Raw genomic sequence first — 23,807 nt, forward strand, 5'->3', positions numbered from 1 at the left:
GAGAACTCATGGTGAAACCCCTGACAGGTCACCATTCTATCTCAAGGTAAGGTTTGAGAACAATGGCTTACAGACTACACTTTGATACTAAAGCCTTACATGTGCTGCTGTGAGCTGCAGACTGGTCTCAGCAGTTTCCATTATTTCTTTCCTCAGGACCATTACACCTCAGTCTTCTCAGTGAGGATTTTACAGGTAAGAGAATCTGAAAATTTTAAAAATAAATTATGACATAGGGGAAGATATAAAATACAAGAACATTGTATGATAAATTAACAAATAAATAAATGGCCCTATATTGGCATATGTGTTATTTTTTATCCTGCAGTTGCCATTAGCAAAACACTCAATATGGTTTAGCTGCAATTGAATAGTATTTCTTTTTTTTTTAGACAAGGTGAAAAATGGGTGATTCAGCCATGAGGGAGTTTGGGGCAGCAGCCACGTACCTGAGGAAGTCCGACAGGGAGCGTCTGGAGGCCCAGACTCGTCCATTTGACATGAAGAAGGAGTGCTTCGTTCCTGACACTGATGAGGAATATGTGAAGGCTTCGGTCACAAGCCGTGAAGGGGACAAAGTCACTGCTCAGACTGAGAGAGGGAAGGTCAGTGAGCTGGCTGGTGTAGCTGCTCTGGATGCAACTGGTTTCCTAACTAAGAACAAATCACACAAAGCAGTGAAACAATAGATGCAAGAGACTCTGGTGCATAGAGTGATACAGAACTCCTTCCGACAATGTATTCGAAAGATAACAATGTATTATACCAACTGTCTCCATTTTCAGACTGTCACAGTGAAGGAGTGCGATGTACATCCTCAGAACCCACCAAAGTTTGATAAGATTGAAGACATGGCGATGTTCACCTTCCTACATGAGCCAGCAGTGCTGTTTAACCTCAAAGAGCGTTACGCAGCATGGATGATCTATGTGAGTTGAAAGCCTTAAAATATATTTTGAGGCACAGAATTACACCCTCACCTATTCTACAACTACATACTAGATCCAGATAATGATTACTTTTATTATAGTATTTTCTCAACAGTTTGCTTTCCTTTTCTCATTCTCATAGACCTACTCTGGGCTGTTCTGTGTGACTGTCAACCCCTACAAGGGACTGCCAGTCTATAACCAAGAGGTGGTTGTTGCCTATAGAGGAAAGAAGAGGAGTGAAGCTCCTCCTCATATCTTCTCCATCTCTGACAATGCCTACCAGTACATGCTAACTGGTAATTTACCTTCAGTTATTGCAGTATGTTTACATCAAAGTGAAGTTTAAAAAGGTGTCCGAGATGATGATCTTTTCTGGTCTTTTTCAGACAGAGAAAACCAGTCAATTCTCATCACGTAAGTTATGTTCTTCTTTTTTCTTTTAAGTGGCATCCGGTAACCTTCCAATTTTTACTGATACACTCCACTTAGTCACAGTAATATGTTATAATATATAATATGTGTTTTTAATTTTTTTTTTTTATTATGTTGGAAAGATCTGTTGGAATGATCTTAATAAGTGAAATGCTATACAATTAAATTACTTATGTTGAGATTTGATGCTGTAAAAATAAGACTGAATTGAGTGAACAATTAATTAATTTAACAATTTAAAAGTGTTAAAGCAATATTTGAATGAAAGACTTAGAGTCGCCTTGAAATTAATTCATAGATTTAATGGCAAAAAAACATCATGATTTGTATAGATATTTTCTGAAAAAAAAAAAAAAAAGGTCCAGTAAGTGTGAACTGATTGCAGCTGTAACAGTTCTATATGTTTGTTACTGAATTAAAAAGCCTGACTAGTTACATGTCATGTGCTGCCCATTTGTCAATTTAGCAAAACAATCTACTTTGTATTGTCAGTGGAGAATCTGGTGCTGGGAAAACTGTCAACACCAAGAGAGTAATCCAGTACTTTGCCAGTATTGCAGCTGCAGGCGGGAAAAAGGACGTGGGCTCTGAGAAAAAGGTTATAAAGCTGAAAATACACGAGATTTCAGAGCGCATCGCATTATTTTCTTACTGTTTATCTATTTGAACAAATGTTTCACTGTCTTATTTTAGGGTACTCTGGAGGATCAAATCATCCAGGCTAACCCAGCGTTAGAGGCCTTCGGTAATGCCAAAACCATCAGGAATGATAACTCTTCCAGATTTGTAGGTTTCTGTCTGTAATGAACACATGTTTGAACGAATGTAACTCTTTGTGCCTATCCTTTTCTAATATGTTCTTGCATTACATTTTAGGGCAAATTCATCCGAATTCACTTTGCAGCCAGTGGAAAACTGGCCTCAGCTGATATCGAGACATGTAAGCAGTCCCTTCTCTATGCTTTCATCCCTATGTACTTGTATGTCCCTATGTTCACAATGATCAACTTTTGTCCTTCGTAATGCAAATGTCTTTACAGATCTGCTGGAAAAGTCCCGTGTAACCTTTCAGCTGAAGAATGAGAGAGATTACCATATCTTCTATCAGATTCTTTCTCAGAAGAAACCAGAGTTGCTTGGTAAATTAAAACAAAAACCAAACATGTGATATTTGGACCAATAACAACTTGTAGCTCTAATGTTGCTGTATTACCAGCATGCAAAATCGAACACGTCTGTTCTACCTTTCAGAGATGCTGCTCATCACAAACAACCCCTATGACTACGCCTTCATCTCCCAAGGAGAGACAACTGTAGCCTCCATTAATGATGCGGACGAGCTGATGGCCACTGATGTGAGTCTGACCGCACAATAATGTTGTCAATATGTGATATTAGTCAATTTGTAGATTTTATTCTTCCAGATTTAAAACTAATAGGTTTTACATAAAAGTACCTCTGCTAAAATCGAGGGATTTCACTTAGCTTCACACTTGTAATTGTATGTCTAACTGTTGGAATGGAATTAAAAGACTAAGCACCACTGATGCCATGTGTAACCCAGTGCCACTGGGTCACTACTGCTCCATTATATCCATTATTGGAATGGACTGGGTTAGATGTCTGATGTTAGATGTCCATCATGGTTCAGAGATCCTGATGACTCAGAGAGCGAATACTGTCTTATCCCCTGGATCTCCCTCTGTACTGTATGCCCTGATACTGTGAAAAAAGTAAATGGCAAAGGAAAAAGAACACCACACTCTTCTCATTCAGGATGCCTTTGATGTGCTGGGCTTCACTCAAGAAGAGAAAAATGGCATTTACAAGCTGACTGGTGCCATCATGCACTATGGCAACATGAAGTTCAAGAACAAGCAGCGTGAAGAGCAGGCAGAAGCTGACGGCACTGAAGGTGAGAGACGATCCCTGTAGCTCTAAACTTGACAAACAAGACATAAAACCTGTCCAGAGTTCAGGTATTTGTTGGTTATTGACAATTTTATGTTCACGTGCATTTTTGCAGATGCTGACAAATCAGCTTATCTGATGGGCCTGAACTCTGCTGACCTTATCAAAGGCCTCTGTCACCCAAGAGTCAAAGTAGGAAACGAATGGGTCACCAAGGGACAAAATGTACAGCAGGTAGGAATAAAAATGATCAACTGAATTAGAGAGAGGTGTCCCTCCATTAGACGGAGAGGCGTTTCAAACAAATTTTACAATGGATGGAAGCAACACTGAGTGCGCAAAGAGTTATTTACTATAACGCTAGAAGTTTGGATTTCTTGTTTTAGGTGTACTATGCTGTTGGCGCACTGTCTAAGGCAGTGTATGAGAAGATGTTCCTGTGGATGGTGGTGAGGATTAATCTCTCCCTTGACACCAGGCAGTCTCGTCAGTACTTTATTGGTGTGCTGGACATAGCTGGATTTGAGATTTTCGATGTGAGTATAATTTTTCATTTTTATACGGTATAATCTAGAATATATTCTAATGGCATATTAATTATTCATCAGTACCATTTAAATTAGACTCAATATTAAAAAAGAGTATTAAAAGCATTCCACTTTTGTCACTGTACATTACAGTTCAACACCTTTGAGCAGATGTGCATCAACTTCACCAATGAAAAACTGCAACAGTTTTTCAACCACCACATGTTTGTGCTGGAGCAGGAAGAGTACAAAAAGGAGGGCATTGAATGGACTTTCATTGATTTTGGTATGGATCTGCAGGCCTGCATTGATCTGATTGAAAAGGTGAGACACTGGACTATTAGATGTTTAGACACCGGTTAATAAAGAAGATGAAAACAGAATTGTTTTTTTTCCAAACTCATATTTTCCCATAGCCCATGGGCATCATGTCCATCCTTGAAGAGGAGTGCATGTTCCCCAAAGCGTCTGATGCCACTTTTAAAGCCAAGCTCTATGATCACCACCTGGGCAAATCCAACAACTTTCAAAAGCCCAGAGTTGTCAAAGGAAAACCAGAGGCCCATTTTGCCCTGGTTCACTACGCTGGCACTGTTGATTATAATATCAACAACTGGTTGGTGAAGAACAAGGATCCTCTCAATGAGACTGTTGTTGGACTCTACCAGAAGTCTAATCTCAAAATGTTGTCTCTCCTCTTTGCAAATTATGCTGGAGCTGATTCAGGTACGAATAAAGAGAAATCCTAGCTTTAAACTTCACAATGAATATCCATTTTATTTATAATAAGACCTACTCATTTATGCCTGTCCTATTAATGCAATCTAATACGCTGTGCTCCTGTCTGTTAGCAGATGGTGGAAAAGGTGGCAAGGGAGGAACCAAGAAAAAGGGCTCATCCTTCCAAACTGTGTCTGCCTTGCACAGGGTTAGTGAAGACAAATCAATACATGTGAAACAGTTTTATAGGGAAACAAATGATTGAATTTCACATTAATACTGAGATGTGTCAACATATTTACATGAAATGGATGTTAAACATAGAATTAAATATCCCCCACAGGAAAACCTGAACAAGCTGATGACCAACTTGAGATCCACTCACCCTCACTTTGTACGCTGCATCATTCCCAATGAAACCAAGACTCCTGGAGCCATGGAGAACCCTCTGGTGATGCACCAGCTGCGCTGTAATGGTGTGCTGGAAGGCATCAGGATCTGCAGAAAGGGCTTCCCCAACAGGATCCTCTATGGAGATTTTAAGCAGAGGTATTGTCTCATTTAGGTCTCACACTGTAGGATTCCAATTAAACAAATTATGCTTTTAGTTATTTTTACTTTGTTAATTTTTAGATATCGCATCCTGAATCCTGCTGCCATCCCTGAAGGCCAATTTATTGACAGCAGGAAGGGAGCTGAGAAACTTCTTGGGTCTCTGGACATTGATCATAACCAATACAAGTTTGGTCACACTAAGGTAATCAATGAAAGGAAAAGTCAAATGCGTTTCATTTTTTAACCTATATACTGAACATACAGGACTACAGGGAAACATGAACAATTAACTCCAGTTAAATGAACATTTTTGTATTAAATAACTTTTGATGAACATTAATACATGATTGTGTTGCACAATTGCTTAGTTAGTGCAACACATACAATTTCCAAGTCCTTAGGAATTAAATTTTTTGAATTTAAGATAAACAACATGTATTTTTTCTTTCAAATGTTACTCAGCCTTGTTTTAAAGTTACAATGTCCTAAAAAGCGAACACCTGCTTGATATTTACATGATGTTATGTGCTCCTACAAGGTGTTCTTTAAGGCTGGTCTTCTTGGCCAACTGGAAGAAATGAGGGACGACCGTTTGTCCCTCATCATCACTGGAATCCAAGCGCGATCAAGAGGTCTACTTGCAAGAGTGGAGTTCCAGAAGATTGTTGAAAGGAGGTCAGAAACATCAGACATTAAAAAAAACTAAAACCACGAAAACACTAACAACTCATAGTTAATGAGTTTTGTGGTAATAACTGGTTGATTGTTGACAGGGATGCACTTCTTGTGATCCAATGGAACATCCGTGCCTTCATGGGGGTCAAGAATTGGCCCTGGATGAAGCTGTTCTTCAAGATCAAACCTTTGTTGAGATCTGCTGAGGCAGAAAAGGAGATGGCCAACATGAAGGAAGAATTCCTGAAGCTGAAAGAGGCTTATGCAAAATCTGAAGCTCGCAGAAAGGAACTGGAGGAGAAAATGGTCTCTCTTCTCCAAGAGAAGAACGACCTGCAGCTCCAAGTTCAGGCTGTAAGTGTCATGAAAGGACTCCTGGCATTTTAAAGTCAAAAGAGGAATTTAACATTAAAGAATATTCCATATGGAAAACGCTGTATACATTTATCTTGGATATTGTAACCTAACAAAGTTATCAACATTATGGCCATTTAGGAGCAAGATAATCTTGCAGATGCCGAGGAACGATGCGAGGGGCTGATTAAACACAAAATTCAGATGGATGCAAAAGCCAAAGAGCTGTCTGAGAGACTGGAGGATGAGGAGGAGATGAATGCTGAACTGACTGCTAAGAAGCGGAAATTGGAGGATGAGTGCTCTGAGTTAAAGAAGGACATTGATGACTTAGAGTTGACTCTGGCAAAAGTGGAGAAAGAAAAACATGCCACTGAGAACAAGGTATGGCAAATGCTTGGCTGGTGTACAAACAAGAGTTTCGAACCTATACACACGGAATATTTAATACTTATTACTTGTTTCACAGGTAAAGAACCTGGTTGAAGAGATGGCTGCTCTGGATGAAATCATTGCTAAGCTGACCAAGGAAAAGAAAGCCTTACAGGAGGCTCATCAGCAAACACTGGATGACCTGCAGAGTGAAGAAGACAAAGTCAACACTCTGACCAAGGCCAAGGCTAAGCTGGAGCAGCAAGTGGATGATGTAATAATTCAAATATGTCTTATCTCCACCTCAGTTAAATGTTTCAAAATGCCATTCACCTTTTTTGTACAATAGAAAAAGTAGTTTGATTATATCCAATAATGTCCAGCTTGAAGGTTCTTTGGAACAAGAGAAGAAGATTAGGATGGATCTTGAGAGAGCAAAGAGGAAGCTAGAGGGAGACCTGAAATTGACCCAAGAGAGTCTAATGGATCTGGAGAATGACAAGCAACAACTTGACGAACATCTGAAAAAGTAAGGACATCACACTGTAAACAGAATATTACAGAATATACAGAAAAGCTTTGCAGATATTCAGGTGTGCTAATGTTTACTGTTTCATCACAGGAAAGACTTTGAACTTAGTCAGCTCAATAGTAAAATAGAGGATGAGCAGGCCATTGCTATTCAGCTTCAAAAGAAACTGAAAGAGCTTCAGGTAATGAATTATTACAATATCAACAAATTAATAACACTCAATAGTAAGAAATAATAGTAATAATAATAATAATAATAATAATAATAATAATTTTGCCTTTACAGGCCCGCATTGAGGAGCTAGAGGAAGAGCTTGAAGCAGAGCGAGCTGCTCGAGCCAAAGTGGAGAAGCAGAGAGCCGACTTGGCCAGAGAGCTGGAGGAGATCAGCGAGAGACTGGAGGAGGCTGGAGGAGCAACAACTGCCCAGATCGAGATGAACAAGAAGAGGGAGGCCGAGTTCCAGAAACTCCGCAGAGACCTCGAAGAGGCCACTCTGCAGCATGAATCCACCGCTGCGACACTCAGGAAGAAACAAGCTGACAGTGTCGCCGACCTGGGAGAGCAGATTGACAACCTGCAGAGAGTCAAGCAGAAACTGGAAAAGGAGAAGAGTGAGCTCAGACTGGAACTGGACGATGTGGTCTCTAATATGGAACATATTGTAAAGACAAAGGTAGGTAAACTAAGTCTCTGAATTTCTTGCCAATGTTTACGTAATAGACATGTCTGTATTTGGGGAATGAAAAGAATCAATTGTATTTTGATGTGATTTATTTAATTTCAGACTAATCTTGAGAAAACATGCAGGACCCTGGAGGATCAAATGAATGAATACAAGACCAAGTTTGAAGAGGCTCAACGCTGCATCAATGACTTCAACATGCAAAAAGCTAAACTTCAGACAGAAAATGGTATAACCTTTGCTTCCTTACAAACTCATATTTAGTTGATGTTTTTATAGCTAAAGCTTTGAAGTTTTCAGATCATTAAAAATAAATCATTGTTATTGTGAAAACTAGACAAACATTCTCATAAAGGTTACCTGCTAATTAATACAAAGTTTGACAGAAAAAGACAATAACTTTCTGCATTTACAAAAACACTAGGTGAGCTCTCAAGGCAGCTGGAGGAGAAGGATTCCCTGGTGTCTCAACTGACAAGAGGAAAAATGTCCTACACTCAACAGATTGAAGATCTAAGGAGACAACTGGAGGAAGAGACCAAGGTTAGAAAATGTTTCAGTGCCTATGGACAGCACTACAGTAATTACTCTAAAAATGTCACTTATTCATACAATTTGGTTTTAACAGGCAAAGAGTGCTCTGGCTCATGCAGTGCAGTCTTCTCGCCACGACTGTGACCTGCTCAGAGAGCAGTATGAGGAGGAGCAGGAGGCCAAGGCTGAACTGCAGCGCAGCATGTCAAAAGCCAACTCTGAGGTGGCTCAGTGGAGAACCAAGTATGAAACTGATGCCATCCAGAGGACTGAGGAACTGGAAGAGGCAAAGTAAGTCAGTCTGAGATTCACTCTGATGATTTATTAGGTTTTTCTTAAAAAGACGTTTCACTTCGTCCGGCAGATCAGCTTTTTGTTTGTGTTATGTTCCTACTAAAATGTAAGACGAACAAAAAGTTTGTCTGTTTGATGATTGAGCAGCCAGTCATAGTGGTTAAGTTTATTACAATTTAGTTGTCCAACAAACAGATGCAGGAACATTAAATTATTTAAATTATGATTTCTTCAGGAAAAAGTTGGCTCAGCGTTTGCAGGAAGCTGAGGAGGCTGTTGAAGCAGTGAATGCTAAATGTTCATCACTGGAAAAGACCAAACACAGACTGCAAAATGAGATTGAAGATCTCATGGTGGATGTAGAGAGGTCAAATGCTGCTGCTGCTGCTCTGGACAAGAAGCAAAGAAACTTTGATAAGGTAAACTTATAATAGGTATTTATGATTACCAAAACTATTAATTGGTGGTGTAGCTTCTAAGCATTTGGACATGTAGAAATATCAGGAATTAATTTCTAGTTTAGAATGAATTTTTAGTGCTGGCTTTTTTCATGTTTACACACACTCCAATCTTGGAGCTGTTCAGAAGAACTTAACCTGCTACGTCTTGCTAAAGTCGTCAAGTAGTATCCCCTGTGATTGTATTTAAATTCTGAAAAAATTCACAGAATAACTTTAAGAGGGAAAAATAAATTGAATTGGTTGAGCAAATTTGTTTGAAGTTACTGTGAACTCCATATGATCTCCACATTGGAGCACTGTTTGCAATAATGGGAGAAACAGGTTTATTCAAGGTGATCTCCCCAAGCCTATAGTTCTTTTTTGATCCATCTCTCTTACGTGTACAGTGATGGCTAGCCTTTCTTTTTACTGCAGGTCCTGTCTGAATGGAAGCAGAAGTATGAAGAGTCTCAGTGTGAGCTTGAGAGCTCCCAGAAGGAGGCCAGATCTCTGAGCACTGAGCTCTTCAAACTGAAAAACTCTTATGAGGAATCTCTGGACCATCTGGAGACCATGAAGAGAGAGAACAAGAACTTACAAGGTAAAATTTGCTGCCAGAATTTATGCACAGGTTTCTTTAGACAAAGTTCATAAATTAAATTATCAAGCAATCTTCATCACATTGCTTGACATCCCACAGAGGAGATTTCTGACCTCACTGAGCAACTTGGTGAGGGTGGAAAGAGTATCCATGAACTGGAGAAAATCAGAAAACAGCTTGAACAAGAAAAAACTGAGATTCAGTCGGCTCTTGAGGAAGCTGAGGTACATAACCCTGTTGACGAAAAATACATTTTAAAGTAAAACGGTGTGCTGTTATGTTGAAATATGTACCCTCCTGTCCACCAGGCCTCCCTGGAACATGAAGAAGGTAAAATACTGAGAGCCCAGCTTGAGTTCAATCAAGTTAAAGCTGAAATTGAACGCAAGCTGGCTGAGAAAGATGAAGAGATGGAGCAGTGCAAGAGGAATCTGCAGAGGACAATTGACACCCTGCAGAGCTCTCTTGAAGCTGAGTGTCGCAGCAGAAATGAGGCTCTGCGTCTGAAGAAGAAGATGGAGGGAGACCTTAATGAGATGGAAATCCAGCTGAGCCAGGCCAACAGGCAGGCAGCTGAGGCCCAGAAACAACTTAAGTCTGTCCATGCCCATCTTAAGGTACACTGGAAAGGAAAATAATTATTTTTTTGAGATGTTTCAACTTCAGACTGGCTAGAAACATTAATGTGGTTCATGTCATCTCATTAAGGATTGCCAAATTCAGTTGGATGAGTCTGTTCGGGCTAATGATGATCTTAAAGAGAACATTGCCATTGTTGAGAGACGTAACAACCTGCTTCAGGCTGAACTGGAGGAACTGAGGGCTGCCCTGGAGCAAACTGAGAGAGGTCGCAAACTTGCTGAGCAAGAGCTTCTGGATGTTAGTGAGAGGGTGCAGCTACTGCACTCACAGGTGAGACCTAATCATATACTGCAACCACCACAGATGACTGACTGGTTTCCTTGGATGTGCAGGTCTCATAGCATTCCTATTTCTAAAATGCAGTGGCACAGCTTTTATTACATTGTCATACGCAGAACACTGGGCTGATAAACCAAAAGAAGAAACTTGAAGTTGATGCTTCCCAGCTTCAAACTGAAGTGGAGGAAGCAGTGCAGGAGTGCAGAAATGCTGAGGAAAAGGCCAAGAAGGCCATTACTGATGCTGCCATGATGGCAGAGGAGCTGAAGAAAGAGCAGGACACCAGCGCTCATCTGGAGCGTATGAAGAAGAACATGGAGCAAACCATTAAAGACCTGCAGCACCGTCTGGATGAAGCTGAACAGATTGCCATGAAGGGAGGCAAGAAGCAGGTGCAGAAGCTTGAGGCCAGGGTGAGTGCAACCACTACAATTATATAAAAAATGTTGGCCACTAGGGGCAAAAGTGCCAAACAAATTGATGAACAACCACTGTCAAGATATACAAACAGCAGATACAGAATATCCCGAGCTTTGGGTCTTATTTCAACAGGTAGTTGTCTACTACCACTACATCTGTCTATACTGTGTCACTATGTGTGGCACAAAGTTTTTTTTCAATATGTGTTAACTGATAAATACAGCTTTAAACTGGCTCAGTAAATTTACAGAAATGGATTTCCTGATGTTTTCAGGTGAGGGAGCTTGAAAATGAGGTGGAATCGGAGCAGAAGAAGAGTAGTGAAGCAGTGAAGGGAATCCGCAAATATGAGAGACGCATTAAGGAGCTTACATACCAGGTAATTTTTTTTTTTTTTTTTATCATATACAAATGTGTATTTTCAGCATAATATGTCTCCATAGATCAACAAAAATTCTGAATCTCTACATTCCCAATATACCACAAATAGCTTTCCATATTCTTTTGAAAAGTTAAGATGCTTTATTGTAGAGAATGCTCTGTATTGTTGCTTTGAGTCTCTTTTTTAACCTTTTTATTTATACAGACTGAGGAAGACCGGAAGAATGTTGCCCGTCTGCAGGATCTGGTTGACAAACTGCAGCTAAAAGTCAAAGCCTACAAGAGAGCTGCTGAAGAAGCTGTAAGTTTGTGCTTGAAAAGCTTTCTCTCATTAGTGGTATGTCCTCCAGGTCTCAGGTTTGCCTCTCTCTTTTCCTTTTTTTGTATAAAATGTACTTCCCCTGCAAAATGTCAGTTGAGACTTTACGTTCACCTTATCTCAAACAGAAATGCGTTTGTCTTTGAGCTCCACCGTGCAGAATGATGCATGTGCAGAGTTTAAAACTAGAAGGTTGTTTTCACATTCATCTGTTGAAGTTTCTCTGTGCTCAATGAAAATCTGACTTTAAGAGGCAAGCCTTTGACCAGGATTTGTGACTTTACAACTAGTTTGGAAGCCTGGTCCAATTTAACCAAAACAAATATGATGGGAAACTTGAAACCTACAGTGAACATACACTTTACAGTAAAGTATGAAACACCTTATAATTCAGAAATCTAATTGCTTATTCATAGATTCTGGAATATTTATTCAGAGAGAATTAGGATATGCATTTTTTGGGATTTTAGAAGATACTCGATTTTTTTTGTGGAAAACCCATGAGACTCAAATTCTTATTTGAAGTATAATATTGTATATACATCTTAAAATATGTCTGGGGGTGTTCTTTGAATAAACTATTTAAGCTGTCAAGTTCATCGCCTCTTGTAGTAAAATATTGTTGTGGTCTGTGCTCTTTGTTGAATCCTGTAGGAGGAGCAGGCCAATACTCATCTGGGCAAGTTCCGGAAACTGCAGCATGAGCTGGATGAGGCCGAAGAGAGAGCTGACATTGCCGAGTCTCAGGTCAACAAGATGCGTGCCAAGAGCCGTGATGTGGGGTCAAAGGTGAGACACTCCTTTACATTTCAACACAACACTTAACATACCGTCCCACTGCCTTTTTAATATTGCAAACATTTTTCCACTCACCACCATCATTATCATTTTGGCAACATTTTCCTTGAAGAGGTGTGAATAAAGACTCCGATGACACTTGTCATTCATGAACTCTTGTGACTGTTATTATTCAGTATCATTTGGTAGATTATGTCACGTATAGTTACAGATTAACATTTAATTCAATGACAAGTCTTGGCTTAATTTTTTTATATGATCAACTTAATCTGAAGGTTGCAATAAACCACTAAATTTTAGTGGCAGTAAAATATGTAAAACATCCACCAAACCTGTCTGTGGGAATTTAGATAGGTCTGTTCATATGCACTCTTGCCCACTGAAGCCACGAAAATAGCCCGGTGCTGGCTGCACAGGACTTAGACCTTGTCTGAGCTGACAGAGGTGAAAGGTACAACTTTGACAGTAAAATTGTACTCTGTTGCAGCTATCTGTCCTTCTCAGTGCAGCAGGGTTAACATTAATGTTAATGAGGTAAAATCCTTCTTGTGCTGGTCAAAAATACCAATGCGCAGAGATTTGCGTTTTGCCTGTGCCTGGGTATGAAAATAGCGCTACTGATGTCAGTAATCATAAACATTCATTCATGTTATTCACATTATGTTCATGACGAATGTCAAGTCAGTCTTATGCACACCCCTTCCAGTCTTACATCACCAAAATCTGTAATTCGAGTTTATCACTTTTAATGTGAGGAAATAAATCAGACCAGTCATTGTACAGATCAGTTTTATTTTTATTTTTTATGTATTTTGTAAGTTATATAAGTGCAATTGTTATGGTTAGTGCTAATACAGGTTTTGTCACATGGAACATGACTATAAAATGTTTAAATTGTCCATTTCTAACCAATTTGTGAATATTTTCTGCATTTATTAGTGAGGTGTTAGTAAAAATACAATGAACTGAGGGAAATTTGGAACAATGTGCTTCAAAGTTCCCTGGCCAGACTCAAACCAGGAGGGAATCATGGTTTCCTATTAGCATAATCAACTTCTAGGTCAGAGGGATTTTTTGTGAATTCAGAGACGGCTTTAAGCATTTTCTACCCACCAAATTAATTTCATCCAAATAATAATTATACTTCCAATTAAAGATGCCAAACAATGCCTTGAATGAATACTTTGTGTTATATGTATATAATATACAGTATATGTTCCTATTGTGTTATTAGCTCTCATGCAGTAAACATTCTAACGTCGTACCTATGTTGGTATACTTACCCATATTTTTTTTAACATCTTATTTCAAAAGAAATGTTTTAAATATCTGTAAAAAAAAAAAGAAATGATATCAACGGAATTTAGACTTGAAATCTGTTTTAAAAACAAGGCTTGAAACTTTCTTAATGTATTACAGGATTTTGAGATCATTGTAGCTTCAAACATTCATCATTCACTACATTGTTTAAATTCATGTAGTCCTAACACTTCAACATTCATTTTTGTTTTGAAATAATTTTTACACACCAACGTGCATAAGTAAAGGCAATCTAATAGGAAAAAAAAAAAAATCTTCCACAAGTCAGAACATTATTTAATTTTAGCGTATCATTTTATGTAACACTTGTTAAGTTTTATTGGTCTTATGTCACTAATCCCTCTCCCATTGTCTGCTTCTCTTCATCACAGAAAGGGCTAGATGAGGAGTGAAACTCACAGCCGGCCACCTAAGACCTTTGGGATCTCCTGTAGTCCCCTCTGTTGCCAAAGTAACTGTAGAATAAAGGAAAGTGCATTTAACGTGTGGAGTTCTCATTCATTTCAATGTGACCAAATGATAATGCACAGGACCCAGAATAAACTGGAATTTAAGACCAATATGGCCCAAGATTTAAGTTTTATTACAGTATAAAAAAATAAAACTTATCTCCTGTTGACTGGATATTTCAACTAAATTACAAAACAAGCCTAAACACAGGTGATAATGAAGGGTTGAAATAAACTATGTTTAATACAAAAATCAAATTACCCATAAATTAACAACCAAAGAAATAAAGATTGTGGGGCCAAACTGCACTGTCAGGGAGGCTGGTGGACTGTAAAGTAGGCAAGCAAAAATGAAACACCACTGCAAACAAACTAATTGGAACTAAACCAAACTATTTTGCAGCACTACAATATGCTGCAGCTAAATAAACTCAAACAAAACATGCATAAAGACTGCCACCATTTGTTCTCTGTGGTAGCCCAATTACAGCCACACTGGAAGGAAATGAAACAGAAAAACGGCCCAAACTATTTTGTATTAAGACAAACTAAAACCTAACAAATTGTGGAAAAAGAACAGTGGCTGGCTTCTCTTAGAAGTATCCGGTAAACAAACTAAAAGAAAAAAAAAAAAATGTATTCACAAAAGAAACTTTACAACAACATTTTACAAACTATAGGCAGAGTGAAGGCAAAAGGGAATACCTTCCAGGCCTGAAACAAAGCCCTGTCCCCTGTGCAGGTGCCTGGAGACTATTTATGTAAAAAAAAAAGAAAAAAAGGCCAAGTTAATATTATGTTAAAAAGAACAATTAATTAACACATCCTTTATTTGATCTTAAAAGCTAAAAGACACAGTTCATATTTATATTTGTTCAAAAGTGTATAGGTCTGTCATTTTATCACCAGTAAAAACTATCAGTCAGCTGGGAAATCATGTTAGTTGATGAAGACATAAAAAACAACAACCTATAAAGCAGAAAATAAACTAATAAAAAAGAACATGCTTCCATTAGGATGAAGCCTAATCACATTGCAAAGCAATACTTTACATTGTCTGCAGAGGGTCACAACTGGAAAAGGTTTGTTGATGTTAGGTGGGTCACTGCTGCCACCTTGTGTTGACAACTGTGCAAACTGTTCTATGATTTTTACTTATTTTTGGAGGTATGTTTTGACAATTTGAGAAACAGCACCCACAAATACAGTCAATAGTCTCATTACTAGTTAGTCAGATTGTAAAATTTAGTAAGCAACATTTCTGGTCTAGGGCATACTATACAGTGTATGTGGCATTATTTAAAAACACAGCTTGTGTGAAGCCTCGAATACTTAATCTAAATTTACAATGAATCATTGGGGTGACAGCGTTATATGGGGACAACATTCTTTTTTGAATACTATATGGTATATCAGTTCGTAATAGCCCCTTCGTGATCACTGCAGTCAAAAATGTCTTAGAAAATTCTTTCAAAGACATTTTTGATTGATTTCCAAAACAGATTTCAAAAAGAAAAAGCTTAAAAAAGCAACTAACCTTTTAAAGTTATTTCAGTGGGCAGTAGCTATGATGCTGTTTCAGATGACATTTCACCTTGTCCATAATAAACCCTGAGGAAGAGGGATTCCTTGTAACTTTGTAGCAGTTAAAATGTCAGATGTGAAAATTTGTAATGGCCTTCAAAACCCCACAGTGGTTAAACTCAGTTTGAAAATTCAGAATTTTCTCCAATAAAGTATCATTTTAATGGTAAAAGTGCTTCTTTGTTGCTTTATTCTGTCTTCTGTCAAAATATTGACACTGGTATAGCAACTAACAAAATGACTGTGATCTAAAAACAATAAAATAAACAAGGATATGAAATTGGCTTTTTTGTTAAGAAATTAGACGTGAACTGTAACATGATGTGGCTTTTGTCATAAGTACACTTAATTTATTTTCGAAGGCTACTGTGCCCCTTGTTTCTAATTTAATACTACTATAAACACTAGGACCATAAGTGTGAAACTAGAAGTAATATAGTTCACTTAAAAATTATTGTAGGAAGAAAGACAAGTTCTGGAGAAAAGGCTCTCTATATATTAGAAAAATTATATCTCATTCAGTAATATAAAGTAGTCGATATATTTACAAATTGAGTATGACTGGTTGGAGACTTGATGCAGCAAAATCTTAAAACTTAGAAAATATGTAAAAATGTCCTTCCCAACCAGCTGAGCTCATATTTTCCATATTTTCTCATCTGTCCAAATGAATGATTCGGAGCAAGCTGTTGTTAAAATAAATAATATCTCGACATCTATGTTGCCCAGCTGTACTGTGCAACATTTATTAAAACAATATAACACTCATTGACTACTGTTAAATATATGATAAATAAATGTAAGGAAATAAAAAATTACAACAACAAAAAAAAAATTGACAAATAATGTGATATAAACAAATAAAAAGCTGAAAATAAATGTATTATCAAATGTATTTAAGAAATAAAATTTGATCAGCAATGCCGCAATGTTGACAGTAAATCTACTTTCCAGCTGAATCAATGACAGACTTATTGTACCTGATGCATCTGCAGCAGCACACAGGAGGAACTGAACCACACCTTCTTGTACTGTCAGAAGGAGTGAGATGAAGGCTGGAAATCAGATGGACACTTGTCTGGTACCAAATGTCGACCTTGATCTCACATGGCCCTCTCTCTCAAAGGCTCTCAATATCTGCAGAGATTAAAAGACAATAAATTAATTGAATAGTGTTATTCTTTGTCATCCGTACTTTATCACTAACAAAACTATCACAACCGTGGCTTTGTTTATCGTCCTGCTGACTCTTTAAGACTTGACAACCTTTTCATGCTTTTACAATATCTGTGTGTCAAGTGCTTCTCATGTCGAACTGTGATGTTTGTAAATGCTTTAGGATTATTTAGCAGACATCACCACCAATAGTATATCAAGGTGAAATTGTTTGTTCTTTCCATCAAAGAACAATTGGCTTGAACCTCAAAGGAGTCATAGAGCAAGAATGAGATGAGACTTTGGAAGGGACCACTAAACAGATGAAGATTTCAGCAGGGATTTAAACAGCTGAGAATGAGTACAACAATGTGACAGCAAATTTTGATCGACTCTCAAAAGGTCCACAGAAAAATTGTTCAGCAGCACAGTTCAATGCAGAGCACTTCGCTCTCAGTACGCTGGTCTACTTGTGGTTACAAGAGTTTACAGAAGTAGAATGGGAGGCAGAGCCTTTAGTTTTCAGGCTCCCCTCCTGTGGAACCAGCTCCCAGTTTGTATTCGAGGGGCAGAAACCCTCTCTAGCTTTAAGATTAGACTCAAAACGTTCCTTTTTGATAAAGCTTATAGTTAGGACTGGCTCAGGTAGACCTGAACAAACCCTTAGTTATGCTGTTATAGGCCGAGGCTGCTGGGGGACCTCGTTACATGCTGAGCTTCTTTTATTTCCTCCTACTGACTCATACCACACCATCCTTTTCTCTCCCATAGCTTTTTCTTACTGTCTGTTGTCTCCATTCAGTTCCCTCGCTTGAGCTGTGCATCTGTTACTCCCCATCCATCATGACATCAGAGACTGCAGTTCATCTATATCACTGCCCTCAGAGGCTGTCCTTCACAATCAGGGAGGAAAAATCCAGACAAGAATTTCACAGGGTTATCTTTGTCCTCAAGGCCAAAGGATAGGGAACAATGGCATTGTGAGACAGACCTAGCCCAGCAGAACAGTGATGAGTGATTTAAAGTCCCTGACCTTAGCTCTCACTGGACAACAGCTGCAACACTTTATTGTCTTGGCAGTGAGTCTAAAAATGCTTTTCACCTCCCTTCACATGACTGACCTTTGCTGAACTTTACCTTATTGATTAGAAAACTTAACATGACCAACAAATAGAGCTGTTCAAAAAGCACAATGTTTTGGGAACAAATTAGTCTTATTAAGTCCCTAATCTTGCTTATCTTGCTTGTATATCATCTGTTTCTGATTTAGAACAGAAACACCAAAGCAGATGGTGCTGACAGGAGGAAAGGAACAATCCAGGAGAGATAGAGTAAAGGATCCTGTTGTTTTAAACTCACTTTTGTAATCTTTTAGTCATCATATATAAATGTGAATTTAATTTGACTGTTTGATAATTTATCGTGTTTTGATTATGTTTTTCTAAGTTATAAGTTGCGGTTATCAAAATATTTCTGGTGCTAGGCAACTAAAGCACAGCTAAAGCTACATGACCATTAGAAGTTCAGTTTCAGGTTTTAATCAAACAAAAGTTGAAATCAGTTTAAAGATCCCTTTCAAAGTAAGAGCCTTTAATCTGTAGATACTGAATAAAATACAAGTACAAAATACGAACAAAATAGAAACCAAACAAATCTAAATACTAAAGCTATGAAATCACACGGAACAGATCTAATTGGATCACATCAGTAACTTCTAAGATATTATATAAACTGACCTGTCATGAATTATATGAATGAAATAAGAGTCACTAGATGTCAAGCCTGTCCCTGATCCCCACCTCTTGCCCTCCCCTTTGTTTGTACCATGTATTGTCACAAGGTGAAAGCAACAAATAGCAGCAGTGCATCCTGCCCAATTAGGAGAACGTTTTTTTTTTTTATTTACGTGGAACCTTTCTCCAAAAATGTATCCCATATTTGGTGGATAAACCACCTTTATTAATGGAGGAAAGGCTACTGTCAGCTCCGGGGCACATCGCTTCACTTGATTAAAGGTTGAGAGTCAAAGGTAAGGAAAACATTTATATATGTTGCGTGAGATGGAAATTTCATACAACGTATTCTTAAAAAGAGATGTCAGACCGTATCACATTTTGGTGAGACACTTCACGTGCATCATGAGCTTGGCTTGGGGTAAAAAATGAGGACAGTAGCAGAAATGGAAGAATATTTTGCTTTGTCATGTAGTTTGAACAGCAAGACCCTGACAGACCCTGGTTTCCTCTTGGAGTCAGGGGCCACTCATATAAAAGTAATTTTTGATTCTCGCTGAAAAGTCCTTACTTCAGTTGAGACTTAAATCTTGTGTGTGTTTATGTATAGTTGTTTTTGATACATGATTAAGAGGTTGAGATTATTTACAATTTAAATTTGTTTGGGATGGGTTCTTATCGAAATTAAAGCTCATTAGACCAGGTTTTTGGAGGCTGTAGATTATAAAGGTCCTACAGTAGAGGCAAATTTATAATTTATTCATTTTATTGAGCTGTATAAATAAAACTCACTGGGCAAGATGAGAAATCATGCACCACTCAACCTTTATGCCAGACACCACACTCGGAACCCCATCATAATAAAAATCATAGCTTCATTACTATCGCTACCTTGTCAATATTGTACCTGTAAACCAATGGCTAAGGCAGTCCTTATGTTGACATTGTACAGTAATTTTCAATGCATGATTCTGGTTTATGGTTTTAATAATATGATTGTCATTAAATGTTCAACATATTGATATTTGTAACAGGTTGAAAAATGGGGGATGCTACCATGAAAGAGTTTGGGTCTGCCGCCCCTTATTTGAGAAAGTCAGACAGGGAGCGTCTAGAGGCCCAGACTCGTCCATTTGACATGAAGAAGGAGTGCTTCGTTCCGGACCCAGAGGTTGAATATGTGAAGGCATCCATCACAAGTCGCGAGGGTGACAAAGTCACTGCTGAAACTGAATTTGGAAAGGTAAATTCATCTTAGGTTCTGTATTAGAGTGCAAATACACAAATACATGTATTTGGAAAGGTGTTGGGATCAGTTTTGGTCTGTAAAATGTATCCTTGTCTTTTATAGACTGTAACAGTGAAGGAGTGCGATGTACATCCTCAGAACCCGCCAAAGTTTGATAAGATTGAAGACATGGTGATTTTCACCTTCCTTCATGAGCCTGCTGTGCTGTTCAATCTCAAAGAGCGTTATGCAGCATGGATGATTTATGTAAGACAGTAAAACTTTAATATGAAACCTTAAATTCACTGTTCGTGCATCTGTTAATAAACAGCATTCTTATGACTACATAATTAATAATAATTACATTATGCCCCTGTTATCTGTTTTCCTGCAGACTTATTCTGGGCTGTTCTGTGTGACTGTCAACCCCTACAAGTGGCTGCCGGTCTACAACCAAGAGGTGGTTGTTGCTTATAGGGGAAAGAAGAGGACTGAAGCTCCTCCTCATATCTTCTCCATCTCTGACAATGCCTACCAGTACATGCTGGCGGGTATATAATCTACTTTGTCTTTTTTCATGTTGAAGTTATTAATCCTGACATCTGAATACCATTCCTTTACGTTCTCTTGCTGACAGACAGAGAAAACCAGTAAATCCTTATCACGTAAGACACCGTGCCAATGACATTTTTTTTAGTGGTTGAGGGAAATTGGTTTTGGCCTAAATCTGTCTGTTTTTCTCCTACTCAGCGGAGAATCCGGAGCTGGAAAGACTGTCAACACCAAGCGTGTCATTCAGTACTTTGCCAGCATCGCTGCTGTCCCAAGTACTGGGAAGAAGGATCCAGCTGCTGAGAAGAAGGTTTGTGTCACAAAATATTTTTCAATTAAGCTTTCACTTTAGGATATGCACCTCCATTTTAATTTTAAAAGTTATATTAAAGCAAATATAAATATAACAATTTTATGTCAGGGAACCTCGGAAGATCAAATCATCCAGGCTAACCCTGCTCTGGAGGCCTGTGGCAATGCCAAAACCATCAGGAACGACAACTCCTCCAGATTTGTGAGTGTCTGTGGGACTGCAAATGTCAATTTCTATGCTGAAGTGAATCAGAAAAACTAAAATGAGTGTCTCTCTTACTCTTAGGGTAAATTTATCCGTATTCACTTTGACAACTGAGGAAAGCTTGCTTCTGCTGACATTGAAACTTGTAAGTATCACGGTCTATGTGACACATTTGAAGGTAGACACACCCATCAACTTGCCTGTGTACCCTTACTAACTGATTTTTCAAACAGATCTTCTGGAAAAGTCTCGTGTGACCTACCAACTGAAAGCTGAAAGGGACTATCACTTTTTCTACCAGATCTTGTCTCAAGCAAAGCCTGAACTCCTGGGTATATATATTAAATATATATATTAAACATTGTAAGATATTTATTCATTTTTAAATATCTTTTTCATATTTTTTATCTCCCCCTTAGAAATGTTGCTAATCACCAACAACCCGTACGACTAGGCCTTCATCTCCCAAGGAGACACAACTGTGACTTCTATCAATGATTCTGAAGAGCTGATGGCCACTGATATCAGTAGAATAGTCCCATCCCTGTCAAATAAGAATTGTAAAATCCACTTTTTCAATCTGATCAATTATTTTTTGATCACTCTCTTTTTCAGGAAGCATTTGACATGCTGGGCTTTACTCAAGAGGAAAATAACAGTATGTACAAGCTGATTGGTGCCATCATGCATTACGGCAATATGAAATTTAAGCAGAAGCAACGAGAGGAGCAGGCAGAAGCGGATGGTACTGAAGGTGAGATATGATTTTGAAATGAACTGCAGCCACATATGCAAATAAGTCAGGTCTAAAAGAATGATGAAGATATTGAGGGGGCAATGATGTCCTTTGAGCTAATACCACCATTACTCCATAGATATTGACAAAGCAGCTTATCTGATGGGCCTGAACTCTGCTGACCTTGTCAAAGGTCTCCGTCATCCGAGGGTCAAAGTAGGAAATGAGTGGGTCACCAAGGGACAAAATGCCGCTCAGGTGAGATAATACAATTTTTTTTATTCAATTCCAAAATAATCCCGAAAGATTTAAAAAGGTTTCTTTTTATGCCCTTCTCTGTTAGGTGTACTATGCTGTTAGTGCACTATCTAAGGCAGTGTATGAGAAGATGTTCCTGTGGATGGTGGTGCGAATGAACCATTCTCTAGACACCAAGCAGCCCCGCCAGTACTTTATTGGTGTACTGGACATAGCTGGGTTTGAGATCTTTGATGTGAGTTTGAAAAGAATATGACATCTATATATGGTAATCTTGGGTTTAAGGATAAATTATCAATCCTGGCCATGCTGTGGTCAATTTCATTACAGTTCAACACCTTTGAGCAGATGTGCATCAACTTCACCAATGAAAAACTGTAACAGTTTTTCAACCACCACATATTTGTGCTGGAGCAGGAAGAGTACAAAAAGGAGGGCATTGAATGGACTTTCATTGCTTTTGGTATGGATCTGCAGGCCTGCATTGATCTGATTGAAAAGGTGAGACACTGGACTATTAGATGTTTAAACACCGGTTAATAAAGAAGATGAAAACAGAATTGTTTTTTTTTCCAAACTCACATTTTCCCATAGCCCATGGGCATCATGTCCATCCTTGAAGAGGAGTGCATGTTCCCCAAAGCGTCTGATGCCACTTTTAAAGCCAAGCTCTATGATCACCACCTGTGCAAATCCAACAACTTTCAAAAGCCCAGAGTTGTCAAAGGAAAACCAGAGGCCCATTTTGCCCTGGTTCACTACGCTGGCACTGTTGATTATAATATCAACAACTGGTTGGTGAAGAACAAGGATCCTCTCAATGAGACTGTTGTTGGACTCTACCAGAAGTCTACTCAGAAACTGCTTGCCACCCTCTTTGCAAATTATGCTGGAGCTGATTCAGGTACGAGGGTGGGTCAAAACGTTCCACGCCTTCTCTTGTAGTGCATGAGCGGTGAGCTGCACTGAGCTTTACCTTCATAAGTATTTAAAATTTTCTTGGTGATCAAAAGCAGCACTTGAGTTACACACATATTTGTGAGCAGTGGCCCCACTCCAAAAGCGATTTCTCCATGAATCAGAAACTTGAGCAGAAAATGCACCTCAATGTTTGTGTCATTTTGCAGACAGAAAGAAGATGCAGGGAGCCAAATCTGGTGAGTTGGGGTGGTGGGAAGTGCCGATTGTGATTTTGTAGGCAAGAAACTCGCCCATTTTCAGCACGGTGTGATGTTAGAAAACCAAAGAGCCACTGCACCACAGTTCAGATCGTTTGCACATACTTTTTTTTCCTTTAGACGCCTCAGAAGGTCACCGGGCAATTTGGCATTGACAGACTGACTCTAGGAGACAAAATCACGGTGCACAACACTGTGTCAAAGGAAACTGGTTGAGCTGATGCTCCCTTTAGCATTAGTTTAGGACAGTACAGTTTTGGACAGTGACACACAAATGTCATTCAAAACACCTTGCTGGCTCATTTCTTTATTGCTCTAGGCTTTCTGAAACAATTTTAAGGGTCTCTGTTGCTGATTTCCAGAGATTGAAAAAAACCCTGATGTGAGCTCTCTGCTCATGTCCGTGGAGAAATCACGGTGCACCGGGACCAGCGCTCATAAAAACCTGTGTAAATGAGGTGCTGATGTTGATCAAGCAACACAACTTTGAATATTTACTCACAAACATTATAGCTTTCTCTGGCTATGTGCTACTTACCTTTCAGTCTTGGAACTGTTTGATCCTTTCTCGTGTGTATTTAAAATTTGACTAGCATCGTAATTTAACATGTTTTATCATTGTATCATGTGCAAGAAATAGAACAAAGGTAGAACGGAATGAAAATAATTTGAACAGAAATGCAATTTTTTAAATT

At 38.6% G+C, this 23,807-nt stretch overlaps 1 protein-coding gene, 1 long non-coding RNA gene and 1 pseudogene across 4 annotated transcripts in view; 2 read left to right on the plus strand and 1 right to left on the minus strand.

Moving 5' to 3' along the window:
• On the plus strand, window positions 1-14,204 carry LOC138207457 (myosin-7). Of its 2 annotated transcripts, none has more exons than XM_069164681.1 (39): window positions 1-46; window positions 157-195; window positions 393-605; window positions 786-929; window positions 1,072-1,228; window positions 1,319-1,346; window positions 1,857-1,962; window positions 2,058-2,150; window positions 2,241-2,304; window positions 2,405-2,503; window positions 2,616-2,719; window positions 3,141-3,279; window positions 3,391-3,509; window positions 3,662-3,811; window positions 3,956-4,126; window positions 4,219-4,528; window positions 4,654-4,730; window positions 4,866-5,071; window positions 5,156-5,279; window positions 5,616-5,752; window positions 5,851-6,106; window positions 6,248-6,490; window positions 6,576-6,752; window positions 6,862-7,007; window positions 7,101-7,191; window positions 7,296-7,685; window positions 7,797-7,923; window positions 8,119-8,237; window positions 8,323-8,519; window positions 8,758-8,941; window positions 9,398-9,563; window positions 9,663-9,787; window positions 9,872-10,180; window positions 10,272-10,475; window positions 10,601-10,897; window positions 11,179-11,283; window positions 11,491-11,586; window positions 12,259-12,393; window positions 14,094-14,204. In XM_069164681.1, the coding sequence occupies exons 3-39, from the start codon at window positions 405-407 to the stop codon at window positions 14,112-14,114; spliced, it is 5,817 nt and encodes a 1,938-aa protein (XP_069020782.1). In that variant the 5' UTR covers window positions 1-46; window positions 157-195; window positions 393-404; the 3' UTR covers window positions 14,115-14,204. The 2 variants fall into 2 exon arrangements, with proteins under 2 accessions (XP_069020782.1, XP_069020783.1); XM_069164682.1 differs by having other exon boundaries at window positions 4,657-4,730.
• Window positions 13,218-23,807, minus strand: part of LOC138207460 (uncharacterized) — a 25,320-nt gene continuing 14,730 nt past the window's right edge. The window contains exons 3-5 of one of the 2 annotated variants that reach the window (XR_011179025.1): window positions 15,709-16,892; window positions 14,877-14,924; window positions 13,218-14,177 (exon numbers count right to left, since the gene is read on the minus strand). This is a non-coding gene — a long non-coding RNA (uncharacterized lncRNA). Of the gene's footprint in view, window positions 14,178-14,876; window positions 16,893-23,807 lie in introns of both variants that reach the window. The other variant, XR_011179024.1, reaches the window with a different exon arrangement.
• The window catches only part of LOC138207459 (myosin-7-like), a 14,300-nt pseudogene continuing 9,274 nt past the window's right edge, over window positions 18,782-23,807 (plus strand).

This window comes from Embiotoca jacksoni, unplaced genomic scaffold (assembly GCF_022577435.1).
Source record: "Embiotoca jacksoni isolate LCO1_2020_lvr unplaced genomic scaffold, fEmbJac1.0.p SCAF_31, whole genome shotgun sequence".
Taxonomy (NCBI): Eukaryota; Metazoa; Chordata; class Actinopteri; family Embiotocidae; genus Embiotoca; species Embiotoca jacksoni.